This window comes from Leopardus geoffroyi, chromosome C3 (genome assembly GCF_018350155.1).
Source record: "Leopardus geoffroyi isolate Oge1 chromosome C3, O.geoffroyi_Oge1_pat1.0, whole genome shotgun sequence".
Classification (NCBI taxonomy): domain Eukaryota; kingdom Metazoa; phylum Chordata; class Mammalia; order Carnivora; family Felidae; genus Leopardus; species Leopardus geoffroyi.
The window spans coordinates 120,620,048-120,642,094 of record NC_059338.1 but is presented as its reverse complement, the minus strand read 5'-3'; the positions used below and the strand labels follow the sequence as shown (position 1 = coordinate 120,642,094).

At 39.7% G+C, this 22,047-nt stretch overlaps 1 protein-coding gene across 2 annotated transcripts in view; it reads left to right on the top strand.

The window, feature by feature from the left end:
* Nucleotides 1-3: 3 nt before the first annotated feature.
* The window catches only part of CA13 (carbonic anhydrase 13), a 49,619-nt gene continuing 27,575 nt past the window's right edge, over nucleotides 4-22,047 (top strand). The window contains exons 1-2 of one of the 2 annotated variants that reach the window (XM_045454680.1): nucleotides 4-98; nucleotides 19,168-19,365. In XM_045454680.1, coding sequence (XP_045310636.1) covers nucleotides 95-98; nucleotides 19,168-19,365 — 202 coding nt within the window. In that variant the 5' untranslated portion in view covers nucleotides 4-94. Of the gene's footprint in view, nucleotides 99-14,649; nucleotides 14,860-19,167; nucleotides 19,366-22,047 lie in introns of those variants that run through there. The other variant, XM_045454679.1, reaches the window with a different exon arrangement.

Below are 22,047 nucleotides of genomic sequence, written 5' to 3'. Positions count from 1 at the left end.
AGCATCCCTTACTTTAGGCAGCATTGTGGATTCGTACTCTGCTCCGGCAAACTGAAAGCGTTGGAGACGCAGCCAAGCAGGACTTCCAGGGCTGATGGGTATGTGCACAGAAAGCACTGAGGGCGTTTCTGGGGTTCCGAGACTTAAAGACACTCACCAAGGGGTCGGCCCTCAGCCGCAGACTCCTGACTGTCTCTGCCCAAGCTCCCAGGAGGTGGCGCTGCGCACCTCTGGGTGGCGTCCGGGGCTTGGCCGGAGGTGTAAAGAACCTTGTTGGCTGGACAGATGGGGGCTGTAACCTCGAAAGGGGACGCTTGGAATGAGCGAGGAGATGGAATGCTTTTCTCGTGTAGTTTCCTTGCTCCAAAAAGAGAATTTCTAACAGCACAGCCGAGGTACAAGAAAATATAAAAAGAAAATAATTATCAGGGAACTTAGAAAAACTTAGAAGAAACATTTTTTGCCTTCTGGTTGTGAGTTCGTGTGTATTTCTCAATTAAGACATTTTGGGTTGAGTTTTCTAGAAAACTGATTCAATTCTACTAAGAGGAACTCCTCATTAAGTTTTCACATGTTTATTTTGATGAGTTCATAGGAAAATCCAGATTTTAAACGCATGTAGAAGTACTAACATTCATATATCAATTTATTTCAAGAGTTTAGCCTACACTAAGTATCAAAATAAAGCCAAAATTCCACTCTCCTTTTGCACGGAAGATACTAGCTACCGAGGTTCATATTTTAAGCTGTTGCAAAACTTTAAGCATTCGCAAAACTAGTACTGAACAAAACCAAACTAGGATCTCTGTGGGTTGGCTCTGGGTCAAATTTTCCGCCCAAACAGCCACTTGCTTGCTTATAGGAAGATGAGCCGCTTATACAATAAATTGTGTTATTATGTTAATATTCATCACAAAAAACTAGGGGATATATTAAGGAAAGAAATAATTACCTGTCAGTGTGTTTATTCAAATATTGTATTCTAAGAGTGACTTTTCAAAAAGAATTTTAACGTTTATTTCTTGAGAGAGAGACAGAGCGTAAGCAGGGAAGGGGCAGAGAGTGAGGGAGACAGAGAATCTGAAGCAGGCTCCAGGATCTGAGCTGTCAGCACAGAGCCTGACATGGGGCTCAAACTGATGATCAGGACCTGAGCCAAGGTGGGTCGCTTAACCGACCAAGCCGCTCAGGTGCCCCTAAGAGTGACTTTTAAAAAACAACTTAAAATGCTGGTATAAAATACCAGTAATGTGCGGGGGCAAAACCAAAATTACAGAAAATCATCAGAATCTTTTACAAGGCCTGAGTTATCCACAAGTACTGAAGCAACTAAGGCAGGTTTAATTATGGTTACTTGAATGTGAAGTTACTGATGTATATGAGGAAGACAAATAGATGTAATAGAATGACATAGTGTTTATGAAAACTTATGGGACTGGCTCTTTTATTTGAAATGGTGAGATAAAGATACATCCAGCAAAGAAATAGCATGGTTATACAGGCAAAAGCAGAAGCATTGTATGAGGTGTGAGTGAGAAGTCATGGATTTCTGTTTTACCTTTCTCACCAACCAATAGTGTGATTATGAACAAGTTACTTCATTTCTCTGTGCTTCCCTTTCCCATGTGTAGATGGACATTCATAGAGTATGCCCACTTCAGAGAATGTCCATTCTGTTCAGCATCCTTTCTGAGGAACCATTCTTCTCCCATTAAGTGGTCCTGGTTGAGCTGATAATTATAGTCCTCCTTGAAAGATTTTCCAACTAGAGCTGGTGAGGAATGCTGTTTCCTGCATTTAGTGTCTTTGTATTGGGATGATGTGAAATTAGGGCTGCTATTAGCCATCTCCTCCAGCAACTTGCAGGAGGCCTGTCTGCAGTGGGAGGGAATGAGGGCAAATTACAAAATAGAATAGATCTGACTGAACAATAGAACACAGGACCCTGATGATGTCATTTGAATCTTTGGATTCAGCCATAGATGCAAGAAAGATCTATCCCTAGACTTCTCAGTTACCTAAGCAAAAACATTGTGGTTTTTTTGGCTTCAGTGGTCTGGGGTTATTATTTTTTTTTTAAATTGCACCTAAAAGAGTCTTTATTCCTGTCCAACCTACTTCACAAGACTATTGTGCAGAGTTAATAAAATACAAAGCAGGAAAGCATAAGATATTAGGACAAAAGAAAGGATCATGCTAATTTTCTAAAAGCTATTTACCTATGAACCAAATGAATCATATATAAAGAAAAAAATAACTTCAAGTTTTCTGATCTTTAAAAATACATGCAAATATCATTTCACATTTTTCCGACAACCTTAAAAATAAAATCATAAGTAGAAAAAACATTTTTCGGAAACACTAGTTTTCCTGTTGAAACTTAGCAATGCAGAGTTCTGTATACAGATCTGGTCCTCAAAGAACTGTCTTAAAAGTAATTCAACAAGTAAACAGGGATAGTTAGGGGGAATAAGAAAATGAGAGCACACACAGATAATTACAAACCATTCATAACAAATCTCATAGCCCTTTACTGGAACAAAGCCAGTCTTGTATAAATGATACGCTATGATAAACTTGTTTTATCGGTTCAACTTTATTCTCCCCAGTGCTCAGTTTCATTTGATCACAATAGTTTGAACACCTAGGCTCTGTGGGAGCTCAGAGAAGTACATGATCATTGCTTTCTCTTAAAGGGAGCACAGTCACCTGGGAGAGACAGATGTGTGTACATGGAGTAATCATTGAAGACAGAAAGTGGTAAGGACTGTGATAAATGCAAAATGATAAATACAAAAATGCGTTATTTAAGGAAGAAAATAATTTTGCACTCTGGAGACATTCATGTTAAAGTTCTCATCTGACTGTCTTAAAGCAGAAATCAAACTACAGTTCAAAGGCCAGATCTAGCCCACTGCTTATTTTTGTACAACCCATGAGCTAAGAAAGGTTTTACATTTTAAAATGGGAGGAAAAATCAAAATAAGGACAATTTATTGAGACACACAAACATTCTATTAATATTTCAGTGTCTGTAAGTATAATTTGATGGAACACAGCTACACTTATTTGTTTACATATTATATATGACTGTTTTCACACTACAACAGCAGAATTGAGTAGTTGTGACAGAGATTCCGTAGTCTGCAAAGCCTAAAATATTTGCTATCTGGCCCTTTACCAATTTTAAAACTTTTAAAAACTTGAGCAACCCATCTTAGAGGATGAGCAGCACGGTGGTGTAACTGGTTGTACTAGTATTAGTATTTTATACTCAAAGCAATACAAGTCTTAGAAGAATGAAGGTCACTATTCCTCCCAGCATTCTTGGGTAGCTAGATCTTTTACATCCTGAGTCTGAGTTTCTTTGTCTCTAATGGTTATCGATGGTTTTCATGTGTCTGGGCTGAAAATTGAAGTTTCCAGATATTTTCCAGACATCCCCACCTGGATCTTCCTTAGGGAATGGAAAAGGGAAATGGCTTAATCTTAGGAGAGAAGATGAGCTTCTGGAAATTGAAGAAATGTTCAGGGGAGAGACTGGTTAACAGTTTTCTGTAAGTGCCTGAGACTTTTGTCCCTCTGGCACATGGCTTGAGGAGAAGTAGCATAAGATCTCTCTACTAACAAGGGTTACAGAAAGGATGGAGCTTTCTGTCTGCAAAGGAAATCTAGGCATTGATATTGACAATTGTAGCAGCCACTGTGATGGACTGAAGACCAAAAAAGTTTCCGTTTTCTGGATTTGGGATAAGCCATTCACTTCCCATGTACTTGAGACTGAGATGAAATTTTTATACCTAGCCCATGTACTCTTCAAGGGCTCGTCTATTACTCAGGTACCTTTGCATCCCCATGTAGGACTCTCTATTTCCAGTTCATAGGAGATGTGGCATAAACATTTGCTAAATGAAATAAAAATCCCTGAATTATAAACAGGTGAGCAAGGTATTGTAGCCAATATACTAAAAATGACTTTAAAGCTCTACCATCTTTACTATGACAGAAAAATACCTAGAGGAACACTTCTTTTTATCTTCGTGTAGCACTATTCCTTGGAAATGATAGGTGCTCAATAAATATGTTTTTAATTTAATTAAACAGATTTTTATCCAGAGTTATCTCCTAGCCAAGTACCTAGAAATCCTGAAATCCAGTCACAAAGGAATGCTTGTATATGAAATATTTGAAGGTTAATGGTCAGGGGTGCCTGGGTAGCTCAGTCAGTTAAGGACTCTTGCTTTTAGCTCAGCTCATAATCTCACCATTGTGAGATAAAGTCCTATCAGGCTCCATGCTGGCAGCACAGAGCCTGCTTGGGATTCTCTGTCTTTCTGTCTCCCTCTGCCCCTCCCCTGCTCACACGTGCAAATGCACATGCCTGCTCTCTCTCTCTCTCTCAAAACAAAAATTAAAATTAAAATTGAAAAAGAATGGTCAAATACATAGCACAAAGGCAATAAAAATATTCAAAGGGTACATGAAGTCCTTTCACATTTGTTTTTCAGCTGACATTGTTATGTTCAGAGTCTGCACAGACTAAAGTCAACAGTTTTTGACTCTCATCTTTGTGTTGTTTTATAGCAACCCTGTTGTGCTGAAATCTTACTAAGAATTCCCCGGGCATCTATATTTTAATAAAACCAAAAAATGCTGAGGACTAAAAGTTCTCACAAACATTTGGCTCCTTAAAGACTTTTGTTTTTCTTTTGGATTAGAAAAGTCATGAAGAGTCAATGTAGAAATGGAAAATTCAGAAAAGTATAAAGAAGAAAACAAATAACCAGCAATTATTACATTCTGATTTTCCTCTCCATCTACTTTCTCTCATTTGGATTATTGTAATAGCTTCCTATCTGGTTTCCCTGCTTTAATCTCTATGCAAGCCCAGCGGCCAGAGGAATCCTGCTAAAATGTTAATCAGTTCATGTCATTCCTCAGCTCAAAATCCCCAATGTTCCCTACATGATTCAGAATAAAAGCCAAGTTCTTTAAAAGCCTGTGAAGCCATGTGTGACCCCCCCCCCCCCCCACTTTGCTCCCACTGCTTTCTTACTGTTCTATAATCCTGGCCAGGTGTGTTCCACCTTCTCAACCCTTCTGCCCCTAAATATCTGCAAGGCTCCTCTCTCATGTCTTTCAGATCTTCTCTCAGATGTCTTCTTTTCAGTGAGGGCTTCCATGACTGTAAAGTTCCAAGTCCTCCTACATCCCTTCTCTGCTATCCCATTATTGTCACATAGCCTACCATATATTTATTCATTTTGTTTTTTATCTCTCTGCCTGCTAGAATGTAAGCTCCATAAAGGCAGAGCATTCGGGGCACCTGGGTGGCTCAGTCGGTTAAGTGTCCGACTTCTGCTCAGGTCATGATCTTACAGTTCGTGGGTTTGAGCCCCGCATCAGGCTCTGTGCTGACAGCTCAGAGCCTAGAGCCTGCTTCGGATTCTGTGTCTCCCTCTTTCTCTCTGTCCCTCCCCCGCTCACATTCTGGCTCTCTCTCTCGAAAATAAACATTAAAAATTAAAAAAAAAAAAAAAAGGCAGATCTTTCCATCTGGTTTTGTTTGCTACTATATTAGCTTCCTAATGTGTAACAAATCACCCCAAAATTTAGTCACTCGCGACAGTAACCCTCATTTATTGTTTCATAATTTTAGTGGGTATGGAATTCGGGAGGGGTTCTGCTTGACAATTCTGGCTCAGGGTCTTTGCTGAGGGTTCACTTAGATGTTTGCTGGGACTGTAGTCATCTGAAGGCTTGACTGGGGCTGAGGGATCTACTTTCAAAGCAACTCACTCATGCAGCTGCAGGTTGGTGCTGGCTAGTGCCAGGATGCTTGAAATCATCTCCAGGAGGACCTCTCCACAGGACTGTTTGATATTCTCATGATGTGGAAGCTGGCTACCTCCAGACTAAGTGATCCCAGAGAGCAAGGGAGAAACTACAATCTCTTTTACGACCTCGACTCAGAAATCACACCCTGCCACTTCCATTCTATTTTATTAATTACGTATGCCCATCCTATTCAGTAAGGAAAGAGACTACACAAAGAATTAAATCCCAGGAGGTGAGGATCATTGAAGATTATCTTGGAGGCCGACTAGTACAGCTGCTATATCCCCTGTGCCTAAAACTGCCTAGCATCTAAAGGTAATCTGATAAATATTTGGAACAATGAATAAGTTCCACCACTCAGATTTTCAAAAATATATTTCTTTGCAGCTTTTTTTAGAGCAATTATGCTATGTTATTTATTAAAAATTGGAGTTTCAGGATAAAAATTTATAACCTATAGATACAAACATCTACTTATTAATAAGTATATTGAAAATATATTTATATCTTTCTAAAATTACATCTTTTTGATCTATAATAAATTATTTCAACTCTCTTCTTAACATTGACATTTCTGTTGTTTCTGGATTTTTTTCTAATATAAATACATTGTGATGAACATCTTTGTACATAAATCTTTGAGAAGATCTAATATTTTAGGGAGCATAGTTTAAGAATAAGATCTCAGGTTATGAACACTTAAAGTACTTGATTTAAATTACCAATTGTTTTCAGAAAGACCGTATATTTTACAATTCTACCAACGGTGTGTGAACGTGCCCAGTTCACCATGTCCTTATTGATATGGAGTCTTCATACTTTTTAAGAAGCTGAGATTTTGATTAGGAAGACATAGCATGAAGACCTTTTAACAATTTCTCATCTTTTGAATTTTGTTTCATGTCTATAGCTTAGTTTTCTTTTTTTCTTTTGTCATATTAACTGGTTGTTTAGGAGTTAAAATAGACAAAATTTAGAGGTAAAGGGAGAAAGAGAAAAGCAGGAATCGGTATGAGTATTAAATGTTTTTAAATGTTTATTTTTCAGGGAGACAGAGTGCAAGCAGGGGAGGGACAGAGAGAGAGGGAGACACAGGACCTGAAGCAGGCTCCAGGCTCTGAGCTGTCAGTACAAAGCCCGACGCAGGACTTGAAGTCGCAAACTGTGAGATCATGACCTGAACCAAAGTCAGATACTTTACCCACTGAGCCACCCAGGTGCCCCTGATTATTAAATTTATGCCTTGTGCAATTGGGTGGATCGTGGTGCTATTTAATAAGATAGAGAAAACTGTGGGAGGGAAACTGGGACAGGGAGGAAATAAATAATTCCATTTCAGACACCTTAAGTTGCAGCACTTGGATGCAGTTCAGTGGATCTAGAGCTATCCTGCCCAATATAGTAGCCACTCACCACATGTGGCTATCAATCACTTGCATGCACTAGCCTGAACTGAGATATTCTGTAATAGTAAACTATGCATCAGACTTAAAGATCTAGTAAGACTAAAAAAAAAAAAAAAAGTAAAAGGTGTAATTGTGTCAGTTAAGATTCATTCAAGAGACAGAAATCATATAATATTTTGAATAGTAAAAGTTGACGTAAAGAATTGTTAACTATAACAAGGAATAAGACGTGAGAGAACTGTAAAGAATATCCTTAGGCTAATGGAGAGTCTCTGAGGAAGGACGAACTTGGAAGTTGGCCTCCTCTCCAAGACTGGGATTCAGATCACTGGAGAAGGTGTAACTGCAGCCCATTGGATGGCAGAGAAGTTCATGGGGCGGCCCAGGCCAGAGCTGGCCCATAGTTGGCAGGCAAGCAGGAAACACCCCTCTGGGGTACAGTGAGCTAAATCTGGCATGCAGGTGTGCAAAGGGACTCAGAGCATTGGGAACCACCTCTCCAGCAGGGTGGTACACAAGCTAGAGGGCAGTGTCTGTTTCAGAAGCACCATGGGAAACACCATCCATGCTGCAGGCTGCCTGGGGCCGGTGGGCAGGTGTGGAGAGGGCATGGAGGCATCTACTTGCCAGAAGAGGAGCATGAGAGCTGGGGTGTTTGGCGTTTACTTCGGAAGTTACGATGAGACGGTTACTGGGTTCAGGCTGGGGCTATGAACTTGCTGAGGGACTGCACACTCTTGGTGTGAGGCTGGGCCAGAGCAGCCCTGCATGTCCATCCACACACGTCTCTGCCAGGAGCCCAGCAGGAGCAAGAAGAAAACAAAAATGCAGCACACCAGAACCAGGAAACTGGTCCCTGTCCTGAAATGTCCCTCTACTGAAAACAGGTTGGCATTGTACTTGCTGCAAAGAAGAAATTCTTAAAGCTTCATTATCACAGAACAGATAATGTATGGTGAACTCAGAACTGAGGAAGAATGCATTGATCACTGGCACACTCATTAATATTTTTTATATTGATTCATGTTAAAACAGGAATATCTTGGATATATGGGGTTAAATAAGATCTATCATTAAAACAAATTTTCACTTTTTTAAAACTTATTTTTAATGTAACTAGTTGAAAATTGAAAGTCAAAAATATGGATAACATATGTGACTCACACTATGTTTCTCTTGGATAGTGCTGGAATATATTTCTAAACTAGGTAGATTATGTCCATAGACGTTGGTGGAAATTCCTAAGAGAAGAGTGTAGAGAGAGAAGAGATCCCGGTAGAAAGTCCCAAACCCTTAAAATTTAAAGGTTGGTGTGATGGTTAATGTTATGTCCCAACTTGACTGGGTCACAGGATGCTCAGATATTTGGTCAGCCATTATCTTGGGTGTTTCTGTGAGGGTGTTTGTCAAATGAAATTAGCATTTAAACCAGTAGACTGAGTAAAGCAGGGTGCTCTCCCTAATGTGGATGGGTCTTATTCAATCAGTTGAAGATCTGAATAGAATAAAAAGGCTGACCCTCTCCTGAGTAAAGCAGAATTCCTCCTGCCTGACTGCTTTTGAACTTGTACATCGGTTTTTTCCTGCCTTCAGACTTGAACTGAAACATTGGCTCTTCCAAGATCTCGAGCCTGCCAGTCTTCAGCCTGGCATTAGACCATTGACCTTCTCATTTCCAGCTTGCCAACTAATCCTGTGAATCTCAGGACTTGTCAGTTTCCATAACTGTGTGAGCCAATTCCTTATACTAAATCTCTTATTTTTTATTTTTCCCCACCCCTAAATCTCTTCTTAAACACACACACACACTCACACACACTCAAACACACACACACACACACGCACATGCACATACACACGCACACACACACACACACAGAGTGTGGTTCTTTCTCTCTGGAGAAACCTTACTAATACAGTTGGGTATAGAAGAACCCAAGGAGCAGCAGACAGGATGATGGGCAGCAAATGGGAGCAGAATGTATGTTCAGGGGGGGGATTTTTCCCTCTAAAAAGAGGAAATTCTAGAACATATTGGTATGCTGATGGCAATGATCAACAGGAAGTGGGATTGGTAACTTGTGTTATAAAGGATATAATGGTATGTGTTTGGTGGGAGTAAGAAGTTTTGCTAGGTAGTGCTGGTGCATCAAATCTTTGGTGGTAAAATGGTGGTGTCCAGGCAGGGAAGTTCTTGGAGCGGGGGTCTATCAAGCCTTTCTTGATGGTGAGATGGGATTTGGGTACTGCTATTGAGAGAACAGACTGCCCTTTCCTAGAGGACAGAAGAAGGTAGATTAACATTATAAGTACTGATGACAGAATGCCTGTTAACACCCCTAATTTTCTCTGTTGTTATATTTCAAAGAGTTGACAGCAGTAGAGTAAAATTGACTTATTTCCAAATCAGCTTATTCCAAGCTAATAACAGTTAATTAAATTCTTCGATAGTTGAGTTATTTTGCCCTGAATTATCTAGGCTTTTCAACACTGATCTGACGTCTATACAACTTTATTTCCTTTTAAATAATCTCTGCTTTTCTCTTTCATGCTTTATCTACTTTTATAATATGTTATAAAATAGGGTGTGATAAATTTCTGTCAGAAGACTGCATGAGATTAAACAAAAGAACAAAAATGTAGAAGGTAGGGTTTGGGCAATGGAGGTTCTTGTCTGACAACACAGGACAAAATGTTTGGCTCCAGTTTCTGAAAGTTATTATCTGAAAAGAGACTTGAGAGGTGATACATTAAAGCTGTCTTTCCAATTCTGGTCTGAGAATTCCCATCTTGGCATGAAACCTAAGTCATTTGGGCAAGTCCTGAAGCCCCTTTGGGAGATTGCATTATGCAATCCTAACCTTAGGATAACTTTAGGAATGGAAACTAAAGAAATCGAAACCCCCATATATCAGCTCCATAAAACCTACACGCTCCACAAGATATCAAATGATAAGACAGTCCTGTGGTTAATAAATCCCAGCTGTGCAAATCACAGGGCTTGAATGAAGGAAATGGTCACAGACTGGGGAGCACCTTGGACTTGGGACTCTGCAGACTGGGGCTATGTCCCTAACTATGTGGCCTGCCTCTCTAGGTAACTGAGGAACCTTGCTCATCTCAGTTTACTACTCAGTAAAAATCAGATGACAATGGCCACTTGGGTTCACATTCAGAGTTTCTTAAAAAGAATCCCTGAAAAAAAAATGCATCTCAAAGAGAGTCCATATATATGTCCTAATAGAATAAGATTGATTCATGCTTTGATAGTTTCTGAATATGTTACCATCCTTAATTAAATATTTTTATGGCTAGAGTTCTAACTTACAAGTGCTGCTCATAACATACAGTGTCTGATTCACTGAAGAGGAGAGCTGACTTAACCATGCTTTGTGGCAAAGGAAGCTTGAACTGGATCTAATTGTATCGAGAGTGAAGTAGAGCTGATGCACATATGTCCGGTCAGGATTCCTGGGTTCTCTGGTCAGTGTTAATCTTCCTCTACTTGTTTACACTTGATGGTATTGAACCTGGAGACAGGGGCTCTTTGTTAAGGAGAAAACCCACACCTAGCTATAAAGGTTATTTAGCAAACTAATGGCTCATTGATTTGAGAAAGCAGGTTTTTGTTGCCCTAGATGATTTTGGAAAAATTAAAAACCTACAAAAAGTTGTGAGAGTAGTAACATGAGCACCCAAATATCCTTTAGCTAGAGTCTCCAGTTATTGACTGAGACATCTGAGAGTCAGTTGCAAACATAAAGGACTTCAGCCCTATTGCTTTGGCATTTATCTCCTAAAGTATGGCCAGTACCGTCACCACACCTATACAAATGAACATCAGTTCAATAGTATCACCTATATGCTGTCCATGTTTACATTTCATTGTCCCCAAGGCATGTACTGCACCTTTTTTTCCAACCTAGGATCTAATTGAGGGTCACACATTATGTTTGGCTGTAACATATATTTTTGTTTCTTAATTCCAGGCTGTGGGAATATCCTATTCCCCAGGAACCTTTCACCTGGAAGTTTTAACACCCATTATTGATCCTTGCCTGAACCAAATATTACATTGGCCTTGCAAAAGTTATTGCTTTATAATTCTATCACTTTATCTGTATTTAGTGGCTTGCATTCTCTCATAAAGGAACATTTTTTCTCTTTTTCTTTCAGTATCACTATGGACTCATGGATATTTTGTGGAGTGGAAGTTATAATCTATTACTATCGTTATTCTTTTTGATGGCCAAATTGTCCCCAATTTGGCAGCAGGACCTCTTACATGCTACCTCCTGTTTCTGTCTCTCTCTCTCTCTCTCTCGTGTGTGTGTGTGTGTGTGTGTGTGTGTGTGTATTTTACATGAGTCCATTAGTATTTTGTGGGTTTATTTTGCCTATTTTTTAAAAAAAGACTATTTATTAGAGTAATTTTGGGTTCACAACAAAATTGACAGGAATGTATAGAGAGTTCCCATATACCCTCTACCCCCTGCTCCAACATGGAGGCTAACCTCCTCCATTATCAACTTGTTCTTCCAGAGTCTTTTTTTCATTACAAATGATGAACATACATTGATACATCCTACTCACCCAAAGTTCATAGTTCATCTTAGGGTTCACTGTTGGTGTTTTATAGTCAATAGGTTTGGACAAATGTATAATGACATGTATTCATCATTGTAATATCATACAGAGTATTTTATTGCTCTAAAAATCCTCTGTGTTCTGCCTATTCAGCACCTGCCTCCCCTCACCCTTCTTGGCAAGCACTGATCTTTGTACTCTCTCTATGGTTTTGCCATTTTCAGTATGTCCTACAGTTGGGATCATACAGTATGTGGTCTTTTCAAATTGGCTTCTTTCACTTACCAATATGGCATTTAAGTTTCCTTCATGTTTTTTCATGGCTTGATAGCTTATTTCCTATTAGTACTAAATAATATTCAGTTGTCTGGAAGTACCATTCACTTACTGAAGGACATCTTGGTTGCTTTCAAGTTCTGGCCACTATGAATAAAGCTGCTATAAGCGTCCATATGCAGATTTTTATGTGGACGTAAGTTTTCAACTCATTAGCATAAATACTGAGTAGCATGATAGCTGGATCATATGGTAAGAGTGTGTTTAGTTCTGTAAGAAACCGCCAACTGTTTTCTAAAGCGGCAGTACCTTTTTTGCATTCCCATTATGAATGAATGAGAGTTCCTGTTGCTCCACAGCCAACATTTGGTGTTGCCGGTGTTCTGGATTTTTGCTATTCTAGTAGGTGTGTAATAGTATCTCATTTTGTTTTCATTTGCATTTTCCTGGTGACATATGATGTGGAATGTCTTTCACGTGCTTGTTTGCAATCTGTATATCTTCTTTGGGAAGATATCTGTTAAGGTCTTTGGGCCATTTTTTAATCAGGTTGTTTTCTTTTTTTTTTTTTTTTTTTAAATTTTTTTTTCAATGTTTATTTATTTTTGGGACAGAGAGAGACAGAGCATGAATGGGGGAGGGGCAGAGAGAGAGGGAGACACAAAATCGGAAACAGGCTCCAGGCTCTGAGCCATCAGCCCAGAGCCCGACGTGGGGCTCGAACTCCTGGACCGCGAGATCGTGACCTGGCTGAAGTCGGACGCTTAACCGACTGCGCCACCCAGGCGCCCCAATCAGGTTGTTTTCTTATTGTTGAGTTTTAAGAATTTTTTGTATATTTTGGATAACAGTACTTTATTACATATTTGTATATAAATATATACATATATCTATTTTGTGTTCTGTAGTGAAAGTGAACATAAATAAAACTTTTATTATTGTAAGTTTGGCCACGGGGTGCCTGTGTGGCTCAGTCGTTAAGTGTCCGACTTAGGCTCAGATCACATCTCGTGTCCATGGGTTCAAGCCCCGCGTCAGGCTCTGTGCTGACTGCTCAGAGCCTGGAGCCTGCTTCAGATTCTGTGTCTCCCTCTCTTTCTGCCCCTCCCCTGCTTTGTGCTCTGTCTCTCAAAAATAAATAAATGTTAAAAAATAAAATAAAAAGTTTGACTACTACTATGCTGGCATAAATGAACCCAACTGTACCAGAGAATATGGAAGAGAAAACTTGGGCTTTCCCTTAGATGTAAGAGGAGCATAAAATTTATTGTACTTAGGCAGTATAAAAACTTTTTTTCTGTTGCATTCTAACCTCATTAAGAATTACAGAAGCAGAAGGAGGTGCAGGCTGCACTATGAAGTATTTAGGTCAGGTCTAAAGAATAGTTCAAATTGATCCCTATTTAGTGGTCCCTAAACAATACAGTGGTTACCAAAAGAGGTACCTCCTGGGACTTTCAATTACCACATTAGGCAGCTGCTGTGTGGATTGCAAGAGAAAGTGAAAGATGATAGTTAAACAGCCATCCTTACATCTTTTATGGAAGGTTCATGACCATTAAGAAACTATTTGCATTGGCTTGACCATAAATAACACTGCACAGTTCAATTTGAAATGTCAAATTGACCCAATTCAAACCCTTCTGCAGCCGGAACAGTACTTATAATCCTGGCAGGTCACAGAGTTCTCTTTATTTTTCACTCTGAGCCCAGAACACCTACTACTCCAGGACAGAAATTCAAGGCTCTGCAGACAGTTCAGCTTTCAGTCATAGGGCAGCAAGCCTACTGTGCATCCATACCAACGATGGAATGAACACCTTCCTGTCTCTGCTGGGACAAAAGGGCAGCATTATTTCAGGACCAAGAATCAATATTAGATTGGTTCCTTAATTCCTCCAGCCACAGTGAGCAGAGGTGAGAGTCAGGAAGGAGATGGGATGAATGGGCTGGTGCAACCAGGCTGGGTAAGGGAGGGGTCAAGGGTCCTTTTTTAGTAAGAACTCTAGGCCCCTTTTGGCTGTGTGACCTGGGAGGGCTACTCAGCTTGTCTTAAGACTCTAGGGCAATTATAGGATCTAGTGGCAAAATGTGGGTAAAAGTCTTAGTTCAGACACTGGCCCATGGTAAGCCTTTAGTAAATAGCAGCTAAATTATTTTTGTAGCTATTACCATTGTCACTGTTATTTTGTACTTTAATACCACCACCACCAACGACTTGACTTCATGTCTCCACCAGCAGCCCTTCCCAGCCCGGCAGCTTCAGGCCCAGGTGACTCATTTATTCCCAGGATAGACCTCCAAGCAATACTTTCGGGGGTGACTACTTCTCAGGAGGCAGAAAATCTCCTCTGGAAACTCTTCTCTCGTTCTTCCCTCTTTCCTCCCTTCCTCCCCGCCTCTCTATCAAACCCACTCTCCTTTTCTGGAGTTCAAGCTGTTAGTGCAAGGGACCCTCTCCCCAGGACCTAGCTCAGCTCCGCCGCCCGAGGTCGCCCTGACGTGTGCGGGCGCCTTCCCGCACGCCACTGCCCCCTGGCGGACGAAGCCGAGAGCGACCTGGCCCCGGGGTTGTAGCTCACCCCTGCTGCCAGGCAGCGCGGGGCGGACCCCGTCCAGGCTGGCCGCCGCCTTTGCCAACTCGCGCGCCCGCCCGGCTCCGTCCCTCCTCTCGCTGTCCTGCCACATCTTCCTCTGCCTCCCACTCGAGGGACCATGTCGCGGCTCAGCTGGGGATACGGCGAACACAACGGTGAGCGAGGGAGGGCTTTGCTCCAGGGGGCGGCCGTGGGGGACAGACCACACACTGCTGATCTCGCACTTGCGAGAGACTTTTTGGTTCCTCTTTAAATTGAGCAGCTTTCCCCTGAGCCGAATGCAGGAAGTAAAGAGAGGGCTCAGTCTTGTGAAGACAGGAAAAGCGTCTTTTGGAGGGTGTTGGTAGTGAGGGTGAGAGTTGGTGTGTGTTAGCCCTGTGAAGATTCCCCCAGACCACGAAATCTTCGTATATGTCCATTCACTTTCACTCGAAAAGCCGAGGACTTTCCCTAGTAATAACTACTTATCAGTTAAAGGCACGGAGATTAGAAGTCTGATGACATACTTTAATGAATCGAGGGCAAGTTCGCTATCAGTTTTTTTAGTTCATTATTCGCAGGAAACAAATCATGGAAAACATTTGAAGCTATACTTAAGAAATTTTAATAATTGAATCACAGTCCTGAAGATTGAAGTTGCCTTCTTGGCAAATGAAATACTGCAAATATCTTAATAGCTGTTACTATAAAATATTGCCATGGTAATTTGCAGTTGGTTGACTGGTACTGTTAGCTTTAAGAGGTCTCAGGTTCTTTCTAAAAAAATAAAGTTATGCTTTGGGTCACTTCACTCTTTCTCCCTCTCCCACAATCATCCTTGCATAGATAGAGGATTAGCAAAGGATTATTCAAATTTTAACATGTTGGCAAAAATGGATTTATTGATGGGAGCAGCAGTAATAATATGTATACTTGTCTTCTTCTATATACTAAATCACCAAAATAACCATTATTTGAAATAACTGCACAGTGAACCAAGAAGCCTTACAGTGAATCAGTGTCAAAATTAGATCTGTGAATAATAATAATAATAATAATAATAATACTTTCCTTGGATTAATGTGCATATTATTGAATAGTACCATATAGTCAAATTTTAGAGAAAGTTTACTTTCACAAAGAAACTTTCACAAAGAAAGCTTTTCAGCTTCATTTCTAATTGCAGCCTTCTTGAGGTTATGATTAACTTGCCAGTTTAAAATGGCAGCAGGTGAAATTTAGAACTTTAATAATAAAACGTATAATTTAGGTGAATTTCTTTTTGACTGAGACTGTAATTATAATCTCACACTTTGCTAATTTCTAATTTATATTTGGGAAAAAAACCCACAAAAAATTTCTTTTAATTTCCCTCTGTGCTGGAATAATTTTAATTTTTGTCATTTCATAGTTACTGGGTGTCAACCGTGCCCTCACAATAGTTAGGAAGAAGGGTCTTTTCAATCAATGAGTACTGATTACTCTTTAATACATTTATTTGTTAGAAAATGTTGGCCCCAGTGAAACTCATCTTCAGAAATGTAAAAAATCTATCTTTGAAAAGCCATTACTAAGGAGTGATTTTGTATTTCTGCTAAGAATTGTAGGGCCATTTCCTGGTTTTTGATGCAATAGCTTTCTGAGGACTATGCCTGTAAGTAAATCAACTGTGGCAAAATGCTACTGGAGATGTGTTGTATCCTGACCGGGCAAGTTTAGTTGCTTGTTTTCTGTTTAGGCTGGCAAAAGCAGTGAATGAGCAGATAAAAGGAAATTTAAACAAGGTGTAGTAGCAACAATAAAATGGAACACCAAGAGTTGAGCCATTGGAAGGGGGTACCACCTTCACCAAATACTTAAAAGTTCTTCCACTAACCTGTGGTAGTTTTATTGGTTTAGTTTAGGGAATGTAGCAGTTACTGAAAACTGCATATCTGTAGATATTTAAAAGTTCTTCAGTCAATGGAAGAATCACCAAAGAACTGTGTTTAAATGGGTTTAAAGTTGAATGTTTTGGAAACATTCATTAAAAAGGAGCTTGTTTAAAAGGCAGGAAAATGAACCGACTATAGCGGTTAATAAATAATATTGAGTAATTTATGCAAAACGTTATTATTATTATTTTTAAAATCTTTATTTATTTTTGAGAGAGAGAAGAGAGAGACAGAGCGTGAGTGGAGGAGGAACAGAGAGAGGGAGACACAGAATCCGAAGCAGTCTTCAGGCCCTGAGCTGTCAGCACAGAGCCTGATGCAGGGCTCGAACTCACAAACGGTGAGATCATGACCTGGTGCTGAAGTCAGACCCTTAACCAACTGAGCCACCCAGGCACCCCAAAGCGTTATTATTTTTGTTTTATTTTGGTTTGCCTCTGCTTTTCAAAATTATTCTTGTTATAAAGGACTGGAAATAGGAGAGTAAAGGAATTAGGAGGAGACGGAAACTCTTTCCTAGTTGGAAAAAAGTCAACAACAACATTTCATGATACATGCATTACATATTTGAAATCTAACTCTGGTTAGGTTGACTCATACTTGGTGGCAGTGAAATAGAAAACTTTTTTTCACTTAAAGAAAGGACTAGATTGTACACAGAAAGAGTACTAGAAAGGTAAATGAGAGTACTCAATAAACCAGGAAATGTAATGCCTTCTCTGTAATAAGTAGGCAAAGACTTTTGATGTTCAAGTTGTTTTGAAGTCCAAAATGTCAGATTCCCTAGAGAAGAACTTTTAAGTTATGTGAATGGTTGTATATTCATGCTTTGAGTTTTTGTAACTGATACATATGTGAAGGAAAGAGCTTAAGCTTTCTCCTTTGCAAAATTTAAGAGTAATAAGGAGCGTTAGATTTAGAGATTGAAGCTGTTGATAATTGCGATGTGTTTGTATTTCTTGAAGTTTCATTCTAAATCTTTAAAAATATTTGTTGTAACAAATGTTTAATTGTCATGCTGTCTCAGTAACATTTGTTTAAATGTTTATTTATTTATTTTGAGAGAGTGAGAGCGTGCATGCAAGGGGTGGGCCACAGAGAGAGAGACAGAGAGAGAATCCCAAGCAGACTCCACCTTGTCAGAGCATGAAGCTCCATCTCACAAACTGTGAGATCATGGCCCGAGCAGAAATCGAGAGTTGGATGCTCAACCAGTTGAGCCACCCAGGCACCCCCAGGCTGTGTCATTTTAATAAGTACTTGAATATTAGAGAAATCAATTTAGTGAAGTAGGGAAAAGCTTAGTCAGTAGCCCTGTGCTCTGCTGACTTGGTGGTAACTGTATAAATTGCAGGCATAGTAGATAATAAGAACCTCTAACCTGTAAAGTGACTACGCACACCTGTAAATGACTTAGAGATTTACCTGAAGCTGCAGTCTTGCTGTTGATTTGGGGAGGCAGAACTTGAATCAAGTCTCCCAGAGAAATGAACAGTCTAGACAAGGGAATTGCCTGCTTATTGGTTCATATCAGTTTACCAAACGTGTGTCTGACTTGGGGACTTGTTGCAATTTTGACTTTTTTGAATAGAGGATCAGGATGACCATTTTCCCTTGTGTTGGAATTCAAATATAACATTGGCAAAATAACCACAGAAAGAACTTCAGAAATGTTCAAAGAAAGAAAGAAATTGTTACCTGACTCCGCTGAAGATAATCAACAATATTACATTTCCTGACATGGTGCCGCCATTTTATTTGGATTATACTATGTGAAAAATTTACGTATTTCCTTAGTATGCCTGTTGGACATTGGAGGTAGCTGAGTTGAGGCCTGGGTGACACCTGAAGATACCAGTGAGTGATAGAAGAAAGAAGTAGGGATAGCATTTTTTTTTTAAGTTTATTTATTTATTTTCAGAGAGCAGGGGAGGGGCAGAGAGAGAGACAGAGAGAGAGAGAATCCCAAGCAGGCTTCACACTGCCAACATGGAGCCCGATGCAGGGCTCGAACCTATGAACCATGGAATCATGACCTGAGCTAAAATCAAGAGTCAGATGCTTAATCAACTGAGCCACCCAGGCACCTCAGGGATCGCATTTTTAAGAACTGCACCCTTTTTTCGCTACACAGCTTTCTCAGTTTCATTCGTTCTTTCGTCTTAAGAACTTGGAGACCTCTGGAGCTACCACAGATCTTTCTTGGAGCTGAGACTAAATCTCACTGTTTTCAATGATCAATTATCCTATTGTTTTTAGTTTGGTGGAAAGGCACCTTTGGAAAGTACTTTTTAACCCTTAAACGGTTTTTGTTGCAAGGGTTAGTTTAATGCTGCAAATGAGTTAAGCAAACCAGGAGGCTTAAAAGCACCCAGCCTTGTAAAAAAAAAAAAAAAAAAAAAAATTAGATACAAAGGTCGTGAGGATGAAGATCTTATTTTATTAATCCTTTTTATTCCTTCAGCTCAAGCATAGTGCATTGTACTCAACAAATGTTTGGGGAATGAAGTAACTTACTTAATCCTTTTCTTTTGGTCCTATATATTTAAGGTCCTATTCATTGGAATAAATTTTTCCCGATTGCTGATGGGGATCAGCAATCTCCAATTGAGATTAAAACCAAAGAAGTGAAATATGACTCTTCCCTGCGACCTCTGAGTATCAAGTATGATGCAAACTCAGCCAAAATCATCAGTAATAGTGGCCATTCCTTCAGCGTTGACTTCGATGACACAGAAGACAAATCAGGTTGGTTCTTTTTTTTTTTTTGGTTGGGGGTGTGTGTGAGGTGATTGCACTGTGATTTCTTATCTTTCATATTTAAAATACCTATGTATTGTGTGTTCCTTATTAATACTTTGCTAGAACTTGTAATAAAAGTTTTGACTGTTTCATGGGATAATGTCTTTCACGCTGTAAATAAGTCATGGACCAACCAAATAAAACTTTAGTTTATGTGTTAATTTGATAACCAAATGAAGTAGAAAAAGAGAATTTCCTTAAAATGGACATTGAATCCTTCTTCAAGCATATCAACTGCTCAAAGAATGGATGATATCCAATTTAAAGTTAAGATGAGAGAGAAGATTAGAGAGAATTGAATTTTGGAATAATTCTTAAGGCTTCTGACAAATTATTTTCATTTTTAGTCTAATATTAGGATGATGTTGTATTTGCTCTGTTAATAAAAATATAGTTAAATTATAATTTTTTTTTTACATTTATTTATTTTTGAGAGACAGAGAGAGACAGCATGAGCAGGGGAGGGGCAGGGAGGGAGGGAGACACAGAATCAGAAGCAGGCTCCAGGCTCCGAGCTGTCATCATACAGCCCGATGTAGGGCTCTAACCCACAACCCGTGAGATCATGACCTGAGCCGAAGGCAGACACCCAACCGACTGAGCCACCCAGGCGCCCCAAAAATATAGTTAAATTATGTAAATCCTAAATTGGAAAAAGTTTTTCACTTATTCATTAATCTCAGAATAGGTTCGTAATAATATCCTGTATTTATGTGATACTATATTGTTAGCAAAAATTACAAGCTCATAAAATTTCTTTCTCATATTTGTCAAATTCATAAAAGATACATTTTCATCAGAGCACTGTAAAAAATATACAGAAAAGGATTAACATGCTATTTTTAACTTTCATGGGAAGGACCTCACTTTAAAAAAAAAAATTATTTATTTTGAGAGAGAAAGAAAGAGAGAGAGTGGGGGAGGGGAGAGAGAGGGAGAGAGAATCCCATACAGGCTCCACACTGTTAGTGCAGAGTTCTAACAGTGTGCTCAAACGTGGGCTCAAACCCACGAACTATGAGATCATGACTGAGCTGAAATCAAGAGTTGGGCGCTTAACCGACTGAGCCACCCAGGAGCCCCCAGACCTCATTTTTTATATACTATATTCAATTGTCTTTCCTTTAAGCCCTCAGTTTAATGCTTCTGTATTAATAGATATGGTTGATGCAATGGGTACATTATAAATAGTCCATGGCTTCTGAGTATAAAGGCTTTACACCCATAATTGTAGTTTGATACTGTTTATGTCTTAAACATAAAAATTTGAGGCTAACCACTCCTGCTGTTACAATAAGAAATGATTAAATTTACATCACCTAAAACTTTAAGTTTTTAATTTATAAATAAATGTAGGCAGCCTTAGTCATAGAAAATTCCTACTCTAATTTGCTTGATGATGATCTAGGTTTCCTTTCTCTCCCTCTCCCTTTTTTCTCCCTCTTCCTTCTGTCTTCCTCTCTCTGCCTCTTTCTCTCTTCCTCTCGTTTTCCTTCTACTTTGAGTTAATCTGGGGGAATCAGCTTATGTTTCCAGATTTGACACTTTGTCTGTGATTGGTAGTGTGTGCCTTCTCCCATATGTGAAGGTCTAGTTCCTATCTAGATCACAGTGAAATTACCAGAGTTAATTGGAAATGTCTGTAAAGTACTTTGTACCCCTCTGAGACAGAAACTACATAAATATGGGTCATGATTCTCATTCTTTTTTCTCAAGATAAATAAAAAGAGAATGTTTTGTGGTGATTCTGGGTATTTAATCAGTTAAAAAGTAGAAACCACTATAGTTAAATTGTTGTTGATTTTTCTTTTTCTTTGGTAAACTATAAGAAACACAAACTTTCTATAGCAAACCACTTTAATTTGAATAAAACAGTTTCTGTTTTGTAAAGAAGCCATTCTTGACCAAAATTAACTCTGAATCCCACCAGTAAGAGGGCAGAGGCACCTGGGTGCCTCTGTTGGTTAAGCCTCTGACTCTTTTTTTTAAAAAAATTTTTTTTTCAACGTTTATTTATTTTTTTGGGACAGAGAGAGACAGAGCATGAACGGGGGAGGGGCAGAGAGAGAGGGAGACACAGAATCGGAAACAGGCTCCAGGCCATCAGCCCAGAGCCTGACACGGGGCTCGAACTCACGGACCGCGAGATCGTGACCTGGCTGAAGTCGGACGCTTAACCGACTTCGCCACCCAGGCGCCCCATAAGCCTCTGACTCTTGATTTCAGCTCAGGTCATGATCTCACAGTTCATGGGTTTGAGCCCTGCGTACAGCCCAGCACTGACAGTGTGGAGCTTGCTTAGGATTCTCTCTCTCCCTCTCTCTCTGCCCTCCCCTGTTCAAAATAAATAAATGAACTTAAAAAAAAAAAAAAAAAAAAAAGGAGAGAGAGAAACCACAGGCATGAAACTGTCCTCACGGTCCTTGTAGGACTTCTTTGGCTGGGCAGCTGCATTCCCCATGGTTAACGTCTGGCGAGCCACCCTTTAGAATTTAATAGTCCTTTAAAGAGGGGGTAGGAAGTGATGATATTTTGGGGGAAGAATTCCTCCTGGTCATAGCAGAGGGTAAATAGTAATCTGGTAAAGAAAGACAAGGGCATTCTCACCCTAGCTACTGGTCTTGTACT